Raw genomic sequence first — 14,148 nt, 5'->3', positions numbered from 1 at the left:
ATCACATCACAAGGAAGTGGCCTCACCAGGAGTCCCCGGCGTCTGTCTCATCCCAGAGCCTGGCGATGGTCATGAGCCTAAGCCAGCGACTTTGAGGACCTGAAGCCGTCAGAGTCCAGGTTATGACGAGGACAGCATGGGAGCGCGGGCTTGCGGACAGGCGAGCAGGGCCCAGATGGCCTTCCCTGGAGCACAGGTCCCCTCGATGGCAACAGGACGCAGTGGCCTTTGAGCGCTGGCCCTGCCCTGTCTGGGTTTCCAAAGGAGTAGTGTGCCATCTCATGGAACCTCCGTCGGGCACCTGGAGTGCGGCAGCAGGGGCAGAGCCCTGGTTTTGAGGAAACAGGACTTGCACACACAGTGATGTCAGGATCAGGGTCCAAAGCCAGGTCTGCCCGAGGGCTCTCCTCCCTGCACCTCTGCTCCAGCCGCCTTTCCCGTAGGGTTAAGCTGAGTAGGGGTTGGTCTGGATCAAGACTGGTGCGTCTGAGCCCTGGGTATGCAGCAGGATTACCGGGGGAAAGGCAACTATAATGTAAAAATAAGTAAAATATGTATGTATATTGAATACTGGGAGGGAAAAAGAATTATCTGGGAGCTCCTCAGAAAAGCCTGATATCTAGACTCTTCCTCAGACCTATGCAACTAGAATCTCAGAGTCCTGGATTTGCAGATTCTCCTTAAAGGGCCTCGGGTGATGGGAATATGCACCCAGGGTGGGGAGCCATTGGACTAAGTGGTTTGAGTTCTTCACATTTCACTTTATAGTTCTCTGTCCCCTTCTGTGGGGTTCTTACCCAACCAAACCACTAGCGTCATTTCTCTTCCCTAGTCCGCAGGTAGAAGAAATGCAGCGTTTAGTATGTTGTTGGGTTGCGGGAGAACGAGCAAGGATGTTGCCTTGTTTTGTTTTCTCATTGCGCTTCCTCCTGTCTGGAATTCCTTTGTCCATTTGTTATGTGAACATACATGTGTTTCATCGTCTGTCTCCCCCCCATACAACGTACATCGGAGCTCAGAACGTGTCGGTCTTTTCATCCTTTTCATCCTGTGTCCCCAGCGCCTGTCACACCATCGCTGTGAACACAGGCAGACCTCAGAGGCACTGCTTCAGTTCCAAACCACCGCAGCAAAGCGGGTCATAATCTTACTGGTGGCGGGTCCTGCCTTCAATTTGTAAAATAAACAAAAAGCAGTATCTGTGAGGCACAATTAAATAAAGTGCAGTCCAACGAGGTCTGCCTGTGTGTGTTTGCTAAATGAATGTCCTTGGTGGGACAGCAGGAGTATGTAGTGATGCTGGCCTGCTTTGTGGAAGCCCCGTAAACAGCCTGTTACCAGAAGTTTTAAGTTGGCGGGTGTTGTCGCGCGCCCCGGGCTGACTGATGCTGGCCATGTCTGCTTTGAGTGACCACTGCCTATCCCCCGGGGGTGGGTAGGCCTGAGTGATCTGGCTTTGAGCAGAAAATGAAACAAGAATGTATGTTTCAGAACGGTGTCTTAATGGAATTTCCCCCTTTCCCTCTTTTCCCTCCTCCATTCAAAATGCTTAAGAATGTTACACAAATGCCAAGGGAGAGAATGATCTAGAAGAATATCCAGATGCTAAAGAAATACCCAGTAATGAGGAGCGTCTGTTAGATTTTAATAGGGTAAGTGGACTGTCCTGCTCCTTGTTACCAACTTCCCAACGGCCACCCCCACCTTGGCACTCAAGCTGCCCCTCCCCGGCCTCCTGGGTCACCCAGCTCTGTGGATGTGACCGTTCTCCTCTGTGGCCCTTCACTTGGTCTGTGTCACCTCCCACCTGAACCCTCACTGCCGAGGCTTCTCAAATCCTCCCACTCCCCCACCCCAGCTGCCCTCTGCACTGCTGCCAGGGGATTTCTAAATCCAGACCTGCACCTGTCACTCCCCATGAAAACCCTGCTCCTCTTGCACAGCACAGCACAGGGGAGCCCTCCCGGCCTCCACAGGCAGACCCGCCCTTTGTGGCCACGCCTTACCCACCCTGCCACCCACACACGCATGCAGGCTACAGAACTCTTGTCGCTGGCCTAGCATCTGACTGCGTGTCTGCCTCCCCCGCGGGCCTGTGAGCTCCCTGAGAGCTGAGCCGGGCCTGTGTCTGGCTCCGTGGAGGCCCAGACCTTGCCCAGTGAGGCAAGCAGGCAGGGGAATGATGGAAGGAAACTTGTGTTCCTTCTCGGGGTGACTGTCAGTGTCAGTTCAGGTGCTATGGGAATGTACCCCCCGAGCATCCTGTAGTATTTTTTAAAGGTGCTCTAGCCACATGGGCCTGTTGGGTGTTGGGGACCCCCCCCACCTTTGCACTCTTTCCCTCACAGGGACATGCCCTGTTCCACCACCAGCTTCAGTCCAGACCTACAAGTCCGTCCGTTCAGTGTGTCACCAGTCCTGCCATCCCACGTCAGCCATTTCCGCTCTCCCTCCCCCGCCCCCATCGCTTCGTGCAGATCGCCTGGCCAGCCCCTGGATGGCTGCCCTGCCTTCTCCCTGGCTGCCTCTTCGGCTTGTCCCTCCTCAGTCTTCTCCCCACACAGCAAGGCAGGGGGACCTCAGCCCCCTGAGGTGGGTGCTGGTAACCATTTTGCAAAAGCGCAAACTGAGGCACGTGAAGCCTCAAAACTGTGTGTCCCAGGTCATGCAGCCTCCTCCCAGCGCAGACAGAGCTGAGGGAGTGAGGACTCAGCGTGTGACTCAGGCCCCACGTCCCAGCCAGCGTCCTTTGGCCGTTGCTCTGAGAGCAGAATCCACACTCCCTGCCTGTGAGGCACCTGCGAGGCCCTGGTCCCCACGAGCCCCTCTGCTCTCCTGTCCTTCCCCCCTTGTTTAGTATGGCTGCCTTACTGTGCTCCTGCCTCCGGAGTTCTCAACAGGGCCAGCACTGTCACTGGAAAATTGAGGGGTGTTGGTGGTAACTGGGGGGGGGGGGTTGTTGCTAGTAACTGTGGGCTGTTGGTATGTACTCTGGGGGAGGGGCATAGCTAGTTACTGTGATGGGGGTGTTACAAGTAACTGACTGGAGGACTTCGCTAGTGACTGCCAGTTACTGTGCCTTGGGCGGCGTTGCTGCAGTGGGTGGGGGAAGCATTACTAGTTACTAGGGGGAGAGGGCACTGTTGCCAGTTTACTATGACAGGGTGGAGGGAGCGCTGCTAGTTGTGATGACTGGGGAGGGGCCCCCACTTCATTTAGTGTCATGGGGGCCAGAGATACTGACCATCTGATATGTTGTGTTGGGGACAGTCCCACACAACAGAGTTTTCCCTACAAAGTACCAGGTACTGACAGAACCTAAGTGGAGAAGCGCAGCCCCAACATCCCAGGCGATCTGTGGCTGTGCCTTCGGCTCGCTTTTCTCAGCCTTTGGGTGAGGACACCTCTCCTCCAAAGAAGTATATTCTCTGCCCCTCCTACCTGACGTGGCCCTCCGTGGTCACCGGTAACACCCCCCACACACACACACATACACACACACTGAGGTTTTGGTGGTTGGTTAGGTGGTCTCTCCTGGAGTGGGAGCCCTGGAAGGGTGTGGCATGCGTGGAGCGCAGCCCGGCGCCCACCTCTGTGCCCACCTCTGCGTCAGGGGAGGACAGGTGGTTTTGCTTTGAAACAGTAAAACTCTTCCTATTTTTTAGTTCTTCACAGGAAAACTTTGGTGATTTGTTTTTTAATCTCATAGCCCTTTTGAAAAAATCTGGCTTTTGATCTATTGAAAATTGTTCTTTAATCTTAGGTGTCTTCTGTTTATGAAGCAAGGTGTACAGGAGAGAGGAATTCTGCAGCCAAAGTAAACGGCTCCCGCAGAAAGATGTGCTCCAGCGCCAGCTCCGGCTCAGACGACACGGGCTCCGAGGGCGGCGGCGAGTGGGCGGACCCCGGCGAAGAGGCGCTCTTTTCTCGAACTCATCTCTAAACCTGCAGAGTAGTACGCGTTATTTTTTAAAAACGAAATGTGATGGAAATTTACCCTTTTGTGAGGCCTGTTAATCTAAAACAACAACGTAGGTTTCTTCTCAATTAACTGATTCAGATCAGTAAATACCATTCTCTTCTTGCTTATTTTAGAGTTGAGGACAGCTATCCTGTTGAAGATTTTTTTCCAAGCTGTTAAATTCTTGGCTATTTGAAATAGACTAGATTGTGTTGTCAAATCAAGAATGGGTGTGCATGTGCTTGTCTTAGAAGTATCACTGCTTTTTGCATCTTAACTGCAGTCATTTCCCTTCTAACTGCAGTCAGCTCCCTCTTACTGTGGTAGCATTGCAGTGTCAGCAACCACCTCCGCTCTGCAGAGACTTTAGCTTTGGCACATCTAGGCTTCGTTCTCTAGGAACTGGGATGCTTCCTCCTGCAGTGATCAGCGCCTTCCTGAAGGCGACAGGGGAGCTGGGTGACTCATCCGAGGTCTCCATTCAGTAAAATCTCATATACATTGGAAGTAGGACCCCCAAGGGAGTGCTTTCAGAGACTTGCAAAATACTGTGTTTTCTATCTTAGGCTTTTCCCCCTGAAGTATCATGGAAGATACTATGGTTTGTGACTTTACTGCTAACTGAAGAAGCCAAGCATTTGGGGTGTGGGGGCGTATATGAGGCACGGCGGGGTAGAGTGCACCCCTCAGCCTGTGCTTATGTTGCAGTTTTGTTTGCACCAAAACTCCTTTCAGGGTTCTTTGTGGCAAGTCTTACAGTACTTAGTGAGGGTCTTAGCTGCAAATTAGGGTCTTTCTGGTGACCCACAATGAACGGAAGCCCTCGAACTCGAAATTGTAAACATTTGACATGCAATAAAAGCCACCTTATCACCCCAAAGAAACCTTGGCTGCTGCAGCTAGCTACTCTTGTGGTTGTGATTTAGCATAGCTTAGATCTCATTTTGTGCTTGAGAGAATGTTCTGGGCAAGTTCTGTGTGTGGTGGGTTGGGGGCGGGCAGCGATGATTTCTCCCACGCCTATGTGATTGCCGCGTGGGACTCGCTTCCCATTGTCCTGGGAACCCAGGGCCAGCGCATCTCGTACACGTCCCCATCCTTCGTGATCACCTCCTCAAGCTGTCACACTGCGGTGCGACAGCTTGGCGTTCGGAGGAGCAATATTTGCAAAGCCTAAACATTTTAAATTGTCTTTCTTTTTGAACCAACTCCTTATTTTTTTAAAAACCTAAGGTGTGAAATCAGTTTAGCGTGTCTGTAACGTCAGGACCAGCAGAAGAGCCTAACACGGACAAGACCGCTTCACCACTGGTTCTTGGCGGCAGATCACACCTCGGGTTCACCAGCTGGGAGCTGACCTGGCTGAGAAATACGCAATTTGCTTTGAGCGTTGGGTTTTGTTGCCTTTTTCTTAGTTGATGACACAGAAAATTCCCTCCGAGGCTGTGGAGTTCTCCCGGGTTCTGTGCGTCCTCACTGTGAGAAACCTGATGGACCGTTGGGTTGGATCTCACCACATGTCAGGGTTTGTTTTTATACAGCACAGCTTTTGACACTTTAAAGTGGGTTTGTGTGTGTGTGTGTGTGTGTGTGTGTGTGTATGTATGTGTGTGGTGCGTGCGCGTGTGTAAGATTTTATGTTGCTGTTATTTATTTACAGACTTTATAAGGTTTTATGTATTTTTCTTTCTTCCGGAGCTTCCTAAAAAGTTGATTAGCATCTGCACTGAAATATAATTTAACAGCAAAGGCAAAAAAGAATTGGAAGTTGTAAATTCCTAAAATCACTACAGTGACTATCATCCTAGAAATCGTCGCTATGTAGCAGAGACCAAATAAATGTGTCTCAGACACACCTGTAGCTCGTCAACTGGACAGCTGCTTTGGAGCAGCAAGGGCTCCAGGTGGTAGAAGCGCAGACTTCCTGACACGCGGGCGGGAAGTTAAGTGCACCTTCCACGGGGGGATGGGGGCAGATCACAGATGAGCGAGGGGGTAACAGATTATGGATTTATTTGTCTTCACAGCTAAGTGGCTGAGGCCCAGAGGCTTGCGGCCGTAGAGTTGAAAGTGTGATTTTTAGTTTTGTGACTGGATGATCACAAAGGAAAAAGCAGTTTTTAAAAAGTTGGCAACACGCTGAACCGCACTGTGGTGTGAAGCGCATTGCGTGTCCATAGCACTCAAAGTGTCAGTTTCCACTCCTGGGCTGAGATTTTTTTTTTCCCGTGGTTGTATTGTTCTGATTTCACGTACACCAGAGTAACTGATTTTTTTTGTTTTCTTGTGGAGTTAACACCAAATAAAAAATTTCAAAAAAGTTGGTTGTCTTTATTTATCATAGCAAAACCCCCGTTCCCCCAGCCGCCTCTTAATTGTGTATCAGGGGAAGACAGAAAGTGCGCGGGTCACAGCATCCCAAGTGAAGGGGATCCCTTCTGACAGGTATTGCCGAAAACGCAGGCATTCTGCTTTGCTGGAGAAGAAAGTGGGGTGAGGGGGCTGCCGAGAAATGAGTCCATCTCCTCCCCTTCTCCCTCCCCTCCAACGACGCCCTGAATCCTGCAAAGCTTAGTCTTTCTGTCCTGGAAAAAAAAAAAATTCTGTGTATACTGTATATATTAACATGATAATGTTCATTGTAGAAAAGAAACCAATGTATTTTAAAGGAAGTATAAAGGAAGAGTCATTTATATTTCCATCACCCCGAGATGTAGCTTCTGACATTTGTGCAAAACACTTCTAGGCAGCCAAATGTACCTATGAATATATGTATGTATGTGTGTGTATATATATATATATATATACACACACACACAGAGAGAGAGAGAGAGAGAGAGAGAGAAATTTACACGAAAGAGTTGTACTATACCTGCTCATCTGTAACTTCAGACACAGACACAGGTTTTTACTCCAACGTCTTTTATGTCAGTAATTCTAGGTCTACATAATTTTATAGCTGTATTATGCCATTATATAGATTTAACAGGTCTTCCATTGGTCAGCATTATTATACGTCCCGTATTCTGGATGGCAGTTCTGTGGCCCTCCTCAAACATCGCTCCTGAGGGGAATTCCAGCCTCTGGAATGCCTGCTGCCAGCGCTGATGTTGCCAACTTGTATGAAACCGAGGGCCTGTTTCCACGCTGGACACCTGCTCTCACTGTCCCCAAGCTGATACCTTTGCTTACCTGAGGCAAGTACTTGTTTTCAGGTTAGCATTTGCTTTTTGTCTGGGCAAAGGACATGGGTTCCGTACAGGAGGATTTAAATTGTGTCCTGTCCCTTTTTTTCTCTATGGTTACTGGAATGTGTGGGCATGTTTTTAAATGCTTTCTCCATCCTAGGAGGATAAAACTGTTCTCCCATGTTTTTCTAGAACCTATATGCTTTCTGTAGAGGTAATCGGTGAAGCATATGTTGCATACAAAGAGTGAGGCTTATGGATTCAGCCTCATTCCCCCCGCTAGTTGGCCAGCCACCCGGCGCCATTTCTGTAGAGTCCTTACTGGCCCTGATTTGAAGTGATGTCTGCATGGGCTCTTTCAGTGTGGAACCCCAGGCCCGACTGCTGTTGGCTCCGTGACCTTGGGTAAGTAAATGCAAGTCAGATGCTTAAAGCAGTGCCTTGTGCCTACGCCCTCTGAGTTGCTAGCTTTTGACTGACCTGTCCGTGGGCATCGTTCCAGGATCTGTCTTCTGGGTGTGGTGGCCGTGGGCAGTGTCCGGTGGGGTGGGAGGTGGCACAGACACAGGACTGGAGGGCGTTACTACAGCAGGGCAGCCCCTGTACAGGTGCCATGGGCCATCCAACAGGAAGTTCCTTTCAGATCTATGTAACCTCAGGACGTAGGTGTGTGCCTGGCGGCCACGCTGACCAAATACTCCCCCTTTGCTCTGGTTCTTTAAATACTGTCAGCATGATTCACAAGTGCCCACACCTGCAAGAGCAGGGTGGGGTGCTCTGTGCATGGTAGCTGGCCACACAGAGATGGGGCTCTGGCCTGTCACTGTCCCTAGGAGTTCTGTCACAGCTGAGTGCCTTTTGAACAACCAAGGGGTGTAGAGGCCTCTTTAGATGCAATAACTTGCATCTAAAATTGCTCAGGCCACTGCTGCCACTGCAGATAACATGTGCAGGCTCTGGGCACATGGGGTAAGTGGCTATGACATTGCCCGGTGGCCTGTGTCTGCACGGCAGTCCAGGAACAGAAAGGCGGGCCCAGCCCCGCTTTCCCTTGAAAGTACCTGGCGGGTTGCCTCAGGCTGGGTACATGGCGAGCACAGGCTGGGAAATGAGCTTCAGCTCGGGTCCCCGCTGCTGGCCTTGCATCACTGGGGTAAGTGGCTAAGAGCATTCTCAGGGACCGTTGCCTCATTTTACCAAGGCAGCAATGACTGGTGATGACACCACCACCTAACACTGGATGTGTTGGTATTGTCTGTGCTAGTAATAGTCACAGCCAGCGCTGGGGACTCGCCGTGTGCCAAGCGTTCTTCTAGGCACCATGCAGTGCTGACTAACCCTATGAGGTACGTAAATACCCCCATTCTTATGGATGGGAAAACTGAGGCACGGTGAGAAGTTACACACTTGCTGATATCGTACACCTTAGTGAAAGGTGGAGCCAGGACTCAAACTGGGCACTGTGACTACAGAGCCCCTTGGACACTCCCCAAATGTCCATCTTGCCAAAATCCCACTAAGTATAACATATATAGAGGGTGTTGGTAACTGCTTTTGTGAAGTAATCTTTCTGATCGTTGTGAGTTATGCATCATACGGGAGCCATTTACAGGAGTCCAGACTGAGTAAGAATGGCTGGGTGAGGAACCTGGCTCTTCCACCCTCTGGCCATGCACCCTTGGGCGAGTCGGTCGTCTCCATGCCTCGGCATCCTGGGGTGTAGGTGGAGGTCACAGCAGGACCCCTCGCTTGGCTGTAAAGATGAGACAGTCCAGCCATACAGACACTAGAGTGCAAAGTCAGTGAGACGCAGCCCTGCCCTCCCTGTGGTCACTGGACCGGAAGAGAGCAAAGGGGGAAATGAGAAAGAAGTTGCCACACGCCAGTCTGGTAACAAGAAAATCCCATGTGCGGGCAGCCCCTGCTTCCAGCGCCTGGCTCTCCCTTGGTCTCAGGGTCAGGCCCTGCAGAGGCCTGCACCGCTGGCTGCTGCCCATCATGTGACTCATGGGGCCGGCTCAGTCCTGCCCTGTCACCTGAAAGTGAGGTCACACTATTCCTCCCGGTGCTGGCCAGGCCAGAGTCCGGAGGCCCGGGCAGTGGCAGAGCCGTCTGTGCCCATCAGAGCTGCACCGAGGTGGTTGGTGTGAGGGCGTGGCCCTGTGGTGAAGGGGCAGCTGGGGGCCTGGCCACTTGTCCTCCCTGCTGCCACTTCCTGTCACAGTCCAGGGGATCTTTTGGGCCCCAGGCCTGGGGAGCCCCCCCGCCCCCCGGCCGACAGTCAGATGGGATGATGGTCCCCAGCTTCCAGATGATGGAGAGGCCCAGATAGAAGCAACCTGAATGCTGGCCCTTCGTGCCCCGTGGGTGCGTGTGTGTCGGAAGCTATGTGGCAGGTCTGCCTAGAACTTGGGCATTCCTACAACCTCCTTGGGCACCTGAGGAGGTATGAAGTAAAGAGCCCTCCCCCCACCAGCTGTGTGACTGGGTGAGGACACCACCCGCTCCCTCCAGGGCTAGGCCAGGCCAGTTGGCATGGCAGGTAAAGCTTCCACCTCCTTACCTAGCACGGAGGACAAGTTCCTGAGTGCAACTTGCCCTCCCTGCTCCCTTCCCTCTGTCCCCACGCACCTCCGAGTCCTGGGGCGGGTTCAGGAGGCTGGGTCAGGCTCCCCACAGCAGAAGTTCCTGCTCTGACCACGTGCCCACCACCCTGTCCTTCCTGGCCAGTGGAGGTGACCATTGCCAGCTCACTTGGCAAGTCCAAGGGGCTTGCTGCCCCTTGGTGGCTGGGCCAGCAGTGGTGACTGGGCCTGCTGCGGGCTCCTCACTCCCAAGGCCAGGGCCCACTTCCCACCTCCCTTCTCCTCCACCCTCAGACCCTCTGGCAGAGGGAAGAGCCTCCAGGGGACCCGCGACTGACTGCAGAACTGGGCTCAGGTCCCTGGAGGGCATATGGCGTCCTGGATGGGGTTCAGACTGGGAGCCAAGGGTGGCAGCACAGACACCCAGGAGCTGCTCCCTCTGCTGAAAGAACCCTGAACTGTGCGAAACCCCAGCTCCCTGAGGGCCTCCGCCTGTCCTGGCCCCCATCAGGCTCTCATCACGGGCCTGGGGGAATCTGCTGGGGCTCTGCTCAGGACCCAGTTCTGCTGGTCACAAGTGTCAGATAGGACCGCAGCGGCCTCCCACACACAGCAAGCTGCCAGCCAGGGATGACAGGAGTGGCCCACCTCAGCCGTGCCCGGCGCCAGCCCCAGGGGGCACGGGGCAGACTGTGCCCGCCGTGATCACAGACCCCTGTGCGTGGTCTGGCACTGCTTCGGTGAGGGAGCCTCTCTGTGGCCAGCCATGGCTCTGAGCTATGGCACTGCCACGCCACCCACACAGCCTGTGCCTGTCTCGGCGCCCCATCTGTGCCCGGCAGGCTGTCCTGCTGGCAGCCTCCATCTCACCCCGTGAAGCCCCAGCTGGGGTGCTGGGTGAGCCCGCCTCCTCCATGTGGTCAGGTGACCCCTCTGGGCACCTCACTTCCCTGCCTGTGCTATTCCCCAGACCCACCCCCTCCACCTGCACCCCCTTCCCAAGCTGGGGAGGAAGTGGAGAGACCTGGGCCTCTGGGTGACGTCCTCACACTGAGCTCTGTCCCCACTCACAAATGCTCCTCCCAGGCTTGGTGGCATTGCACTTGGGAAGGTGTTTTGTTACCTGGACGAGGCTGGTGAGCGGTGGAGACTTACTTGCTCACTGATCTTACTGAATCGGCACGGCGGACATGGGGACAGCAGCTGGGGGTCTTTTGGGGACCGGGATGTCTTCCAGTTGGCTTTAAACTGCTAACTAGGAGGAAAAGGGGGTCTCTGGGCCTTGGTTGCAAATAGGGTTTGTAAACATTCATTCACCAAACATGTATGAAGAGCCTACTATGTGCTGGGTCCTCAGCCTGATGCTGGAAATGCATTGGCTTTTTCTAAATCAGTAAACCTCCCTCGGCCCTAGTTCTGTGGTGAGAAAGATCACAGCTTCATCTCTCCTACATAAACTTCAGAGGGTCTCCAGCCTGCCTGAGCTATGCGCATGCGTAAGTTTTCAGGACTTTGACGGAAAGCTGTGGTGCCCCTGCAAGCCTAGGCAGTTCTCTTTATTAGAAGGCTCTTACTTAAAGATAAATTTTCCCCAAGTTTCCCTGCCTGGCAGCACCTTCACCCCACCTGACTCTGGGACCACGGAACTCAGCAGGCTGGTGATGCAGGGTGAAACGTGAGTGCCCAGCTCTGCCCTACATAAGGACAAGTGGCATGGCAGGGCAGGGGGAGCCAGGAGGCACAGTCATTGATTTCGTACACTCAGGGGGAGCAGCACTTCCTGCAGAATGAGTTACACATTTCATTAGAAAGAGACATGAGGGTCCGTGTCCAGCCCATGACTCTGCAGACTGGTCATTGACAATGCGGTTTCCTCCCTGGCCATGTCTGGCTCCCCTGCACAGCTGTGGATCACAGAAAGCTGCAGAAACCAATGCCCCGGCACAGCCCCCCTGGGACGGGGAGGCCGACACAGAAATGAGGCCAATGCCTCCCTTTCCAGGCCGACCACCTCCCAGCCCTATGGAGGGAGGCCGCGTGGGGCAGCTGGCGGCCCGGTGGTGGGACTCCGGGGTCTGGAACAGCCATCCTCTGAGCATGTCCTGCGTGCCAGTCAAGCTCACGGTCTAACGGGGGTGACAGATGGGCAGACAATTTTTGAGGCCGCTGACCGGGACCCAAGGAGGCTATGTATGTCCAGGGGGCCCAGGCCTCCCCTGCAGCTCCAGAGAGCGCCCTTCGCATGTGGTTCCTGTCCTGGTTCTGAGTTTAGGGGCATTTCCCTCTCCCCCATGAGGGAGGAGGAAGACTCATCCAGCAGGCACTTACTACTGAGCCCCTCGCGGGCCAGGCTGCATGCACTTGGGAGATCCTTAATTCTGGTGCCACCTCCCCTTGGTGAATCTGGTTCCCTTGCCACACGTCAGCTACAGAGGGACACAGGGGACGTCCAAGGGGTTGGAGCCCCCTCAGGAGGGAGTGAGCAGCTCTGCCAGGCGTGGGTGCTGGGGGAGGGGGTATGTGGCAGGAGGAGGAAGGCGGTCCAGGCAGAGGAAAGAAGATGAGAGGCTGGGTCAGTCCATCGAGGTAGGAGCAATGTGTTTGGAAAATGCGTCTGGGTGGGAGAGGGGCGAGGAGGGCTGTAGGGTGAGGCTGGTGCCAGGTCTGGAAGTGAGGGCTGGAAGGATTGGGGCTGGTAGCCCCTTGAAACACCCTGGTGGCTGTGGGTGGGTGGAAGTGGAAAAAGTATTTTAGGGGTGGATCTGTCCCCTCTGCTGTGTCACCCCAGCCAGCCTCCTGGGACACTGGCCCGGCACCTACCTTGCTTCTCTTGGGCCCACTCACCCTCACTCTTCTGGGCTGGTCCTAGGGAAGCTCCCCCCACCGCCATTAAAACAAGAAGAGCCTACTCACCAGCTCTGTGCCCCGAGGTCGCCCTCCGTAGAAGGGAGTGGGGTACACGCGATCACTGTGATTGGCAGAATCTCGAGGGTTTTCCGGGAGCTTTCTGAGGCCTTTGAGGGCAGAGATGGGCCATGTCTGTTTGCTCCTGGGTATCCGTGCCTAGCACAGCGCTGGTTCAGAGAGGGGGAGGAGGGGTGTGGCTGGGCAGGCGGAGGGACGGGTCTCCTGAGGGGGGGGTGATGGGAGGGAGGTCGGCAGGCCTGGGGATCTGGTGAGACCCCTTAGGGCACAGACCCAGGGATGGGGAGGCTGAGACCTGCGCCCTCTCTAAAGAGGAGGGGGCAGCTGCTCTGGGGTGAGGAAGGGGTGTTTTCGTGGGAGCTGGGAACATCCACCATGCCAGGTGCAGGAGGGAGGAAGGACAGGGGCTGGAGTATTGGGACACTTAGGAACCCAGTTTCTATAGCCGAGGGAGCTGGGGCCAGTGTGTGTGTGTGTGTGTGTGTGTGTGTGTAGCTGTTAGAGGGCCTGGGTTCAAGTCCTGCCTGTGGACTTGGCAGCTGTGCGCCGTGGGCAGGAAGATTCCCCTTTCTGAGCCTCTGCCACCAGGGCAGGTGCCAGGATGGAGGGAGCAGACACACACGTGGTGCAGGGCTCAGTAAGCTTTGCGGGTAGTCCCTCCTCTGCCCGGGACCTAGAGACCCTACGTGGCAATAGAGTGTCTGGGAGGTGGCCCACGAGCTGCTGGAGCCCAGTGGCAGCCTGGGGGTGGGGGTGGGGAATGTGGGTTAAGAGTCAGGGATGTTCTGATGGCCGGATACCTGGGGTACCGTTTTGAGCCTCCCCCGGAGGGGTGGAGGAATTAAAGGAGGAAGGGATTCCCAGAGTTCCAGGCAGAGGGCCAGCAGGTGCCGAGGAAGGGATGTGAGAGAGTTCGGGGTGCGCTGGAGGGCACCAGGGAGCTCTGGGAGCCTGGAGAGAGCTCGGGCCATGTGTGGTGGGGGGAGGCTGCCCACAGTGGGTCATTGCTGTGGGAAAGAGCTGCATGTCCCTGCCCACCTCTGTGCCCTGCCCCCCACCTCACGTGGCTCCCACATGAGACCTGATTCCTGCAGCCTCTAAATCGGGCTTTGCTTTCTGGTGGTGGCAGCAGCAGGCAACTGGGTAATGCCTTTAAAAAAACAAGGCTATTTGGAAAATTCCACTGTGGAGTGCTGTAACAGGCAGCCCCGCCCCCAAGTGCTTTCTGTTTTCTTCCTACCTAGAGCCTTGAAGCCTCCAGCACTGGGCACCTCTCAACAATCAGCCACAGGCCACGGGGGATCCCTGGGTGTCCCACCATCACCAGCCATGGGGGCCATTTTTTGGAGGATCTGTTGGTTTCACTGTCACTTGCTTCTGCCAATTACTTGGGATGCTTTGGGAAGGAGTGACCTTGGATTTTGGGCCAGACCCACCTGGATTCAAACGTTCAGAGTCAAATACAGCAGCACGGGGTAGCTGGGGCTGA

At 54.4% G+C, this 14,148-nt stretch overlaps 1 protein-coding gene across 9 annotated transcripts in view; it reads left to right on the top strand.

Moving 5' to 3' along the window:
* The window catches only part of KIAA0232 (KIAA0232 ortholog), a 78,485-nt gene extending 74,297 nt beyond the window's left edge, over positions 1-4,188 (top strand). For 6 of the 9 annotated variants that reach the window (XM_074320929.1, XM_074320938.1, XM_074320933.1 and 3 more), the window contains 2 exons: positions 1,555-1,652; positions 3,764-4,188. In XM_074320929.1, coding sequence (XP_074177030.1) covers positions 1,555-1,652; positions 3,764-3,943 — 278 coding nt within the window. In that variant the 3' untranslated portion in view covers positions 3,944-4,188. The remainder of the gene's footprint in view (positions 1-1,554; positions 1,653-3,763) is intronic. The other 3 variants (XM_074320943.1, XM_074320947.1, XM_074320967.1) reach the window with 1 other exon arrangement.
* The last annotated feature ends 9,960 nt before the right edge of the window (positions 4,189-14,148 follow it).

Source organism: Rhinolophus sinicus, linkage group LG02, assembly GCF_036562045.2.
Source record: "Rhinolophus sinicus isolate RSC01 linkage group LG02, ASM3656204v1, whole genome shotgun sequence".
Taxonomy (NCBI): Eukaryota; Metazoa; Chordata; class Mammalia; order Chiroptera; family Rhinolophidae; genus Rhinolophus; species Rhinolophus sinicus.
The sequence above is the reverse complement of the archived record's forward strand: the minus strand, read 5'-3'. Positions and strand labels throughout refer to the sequence as shown.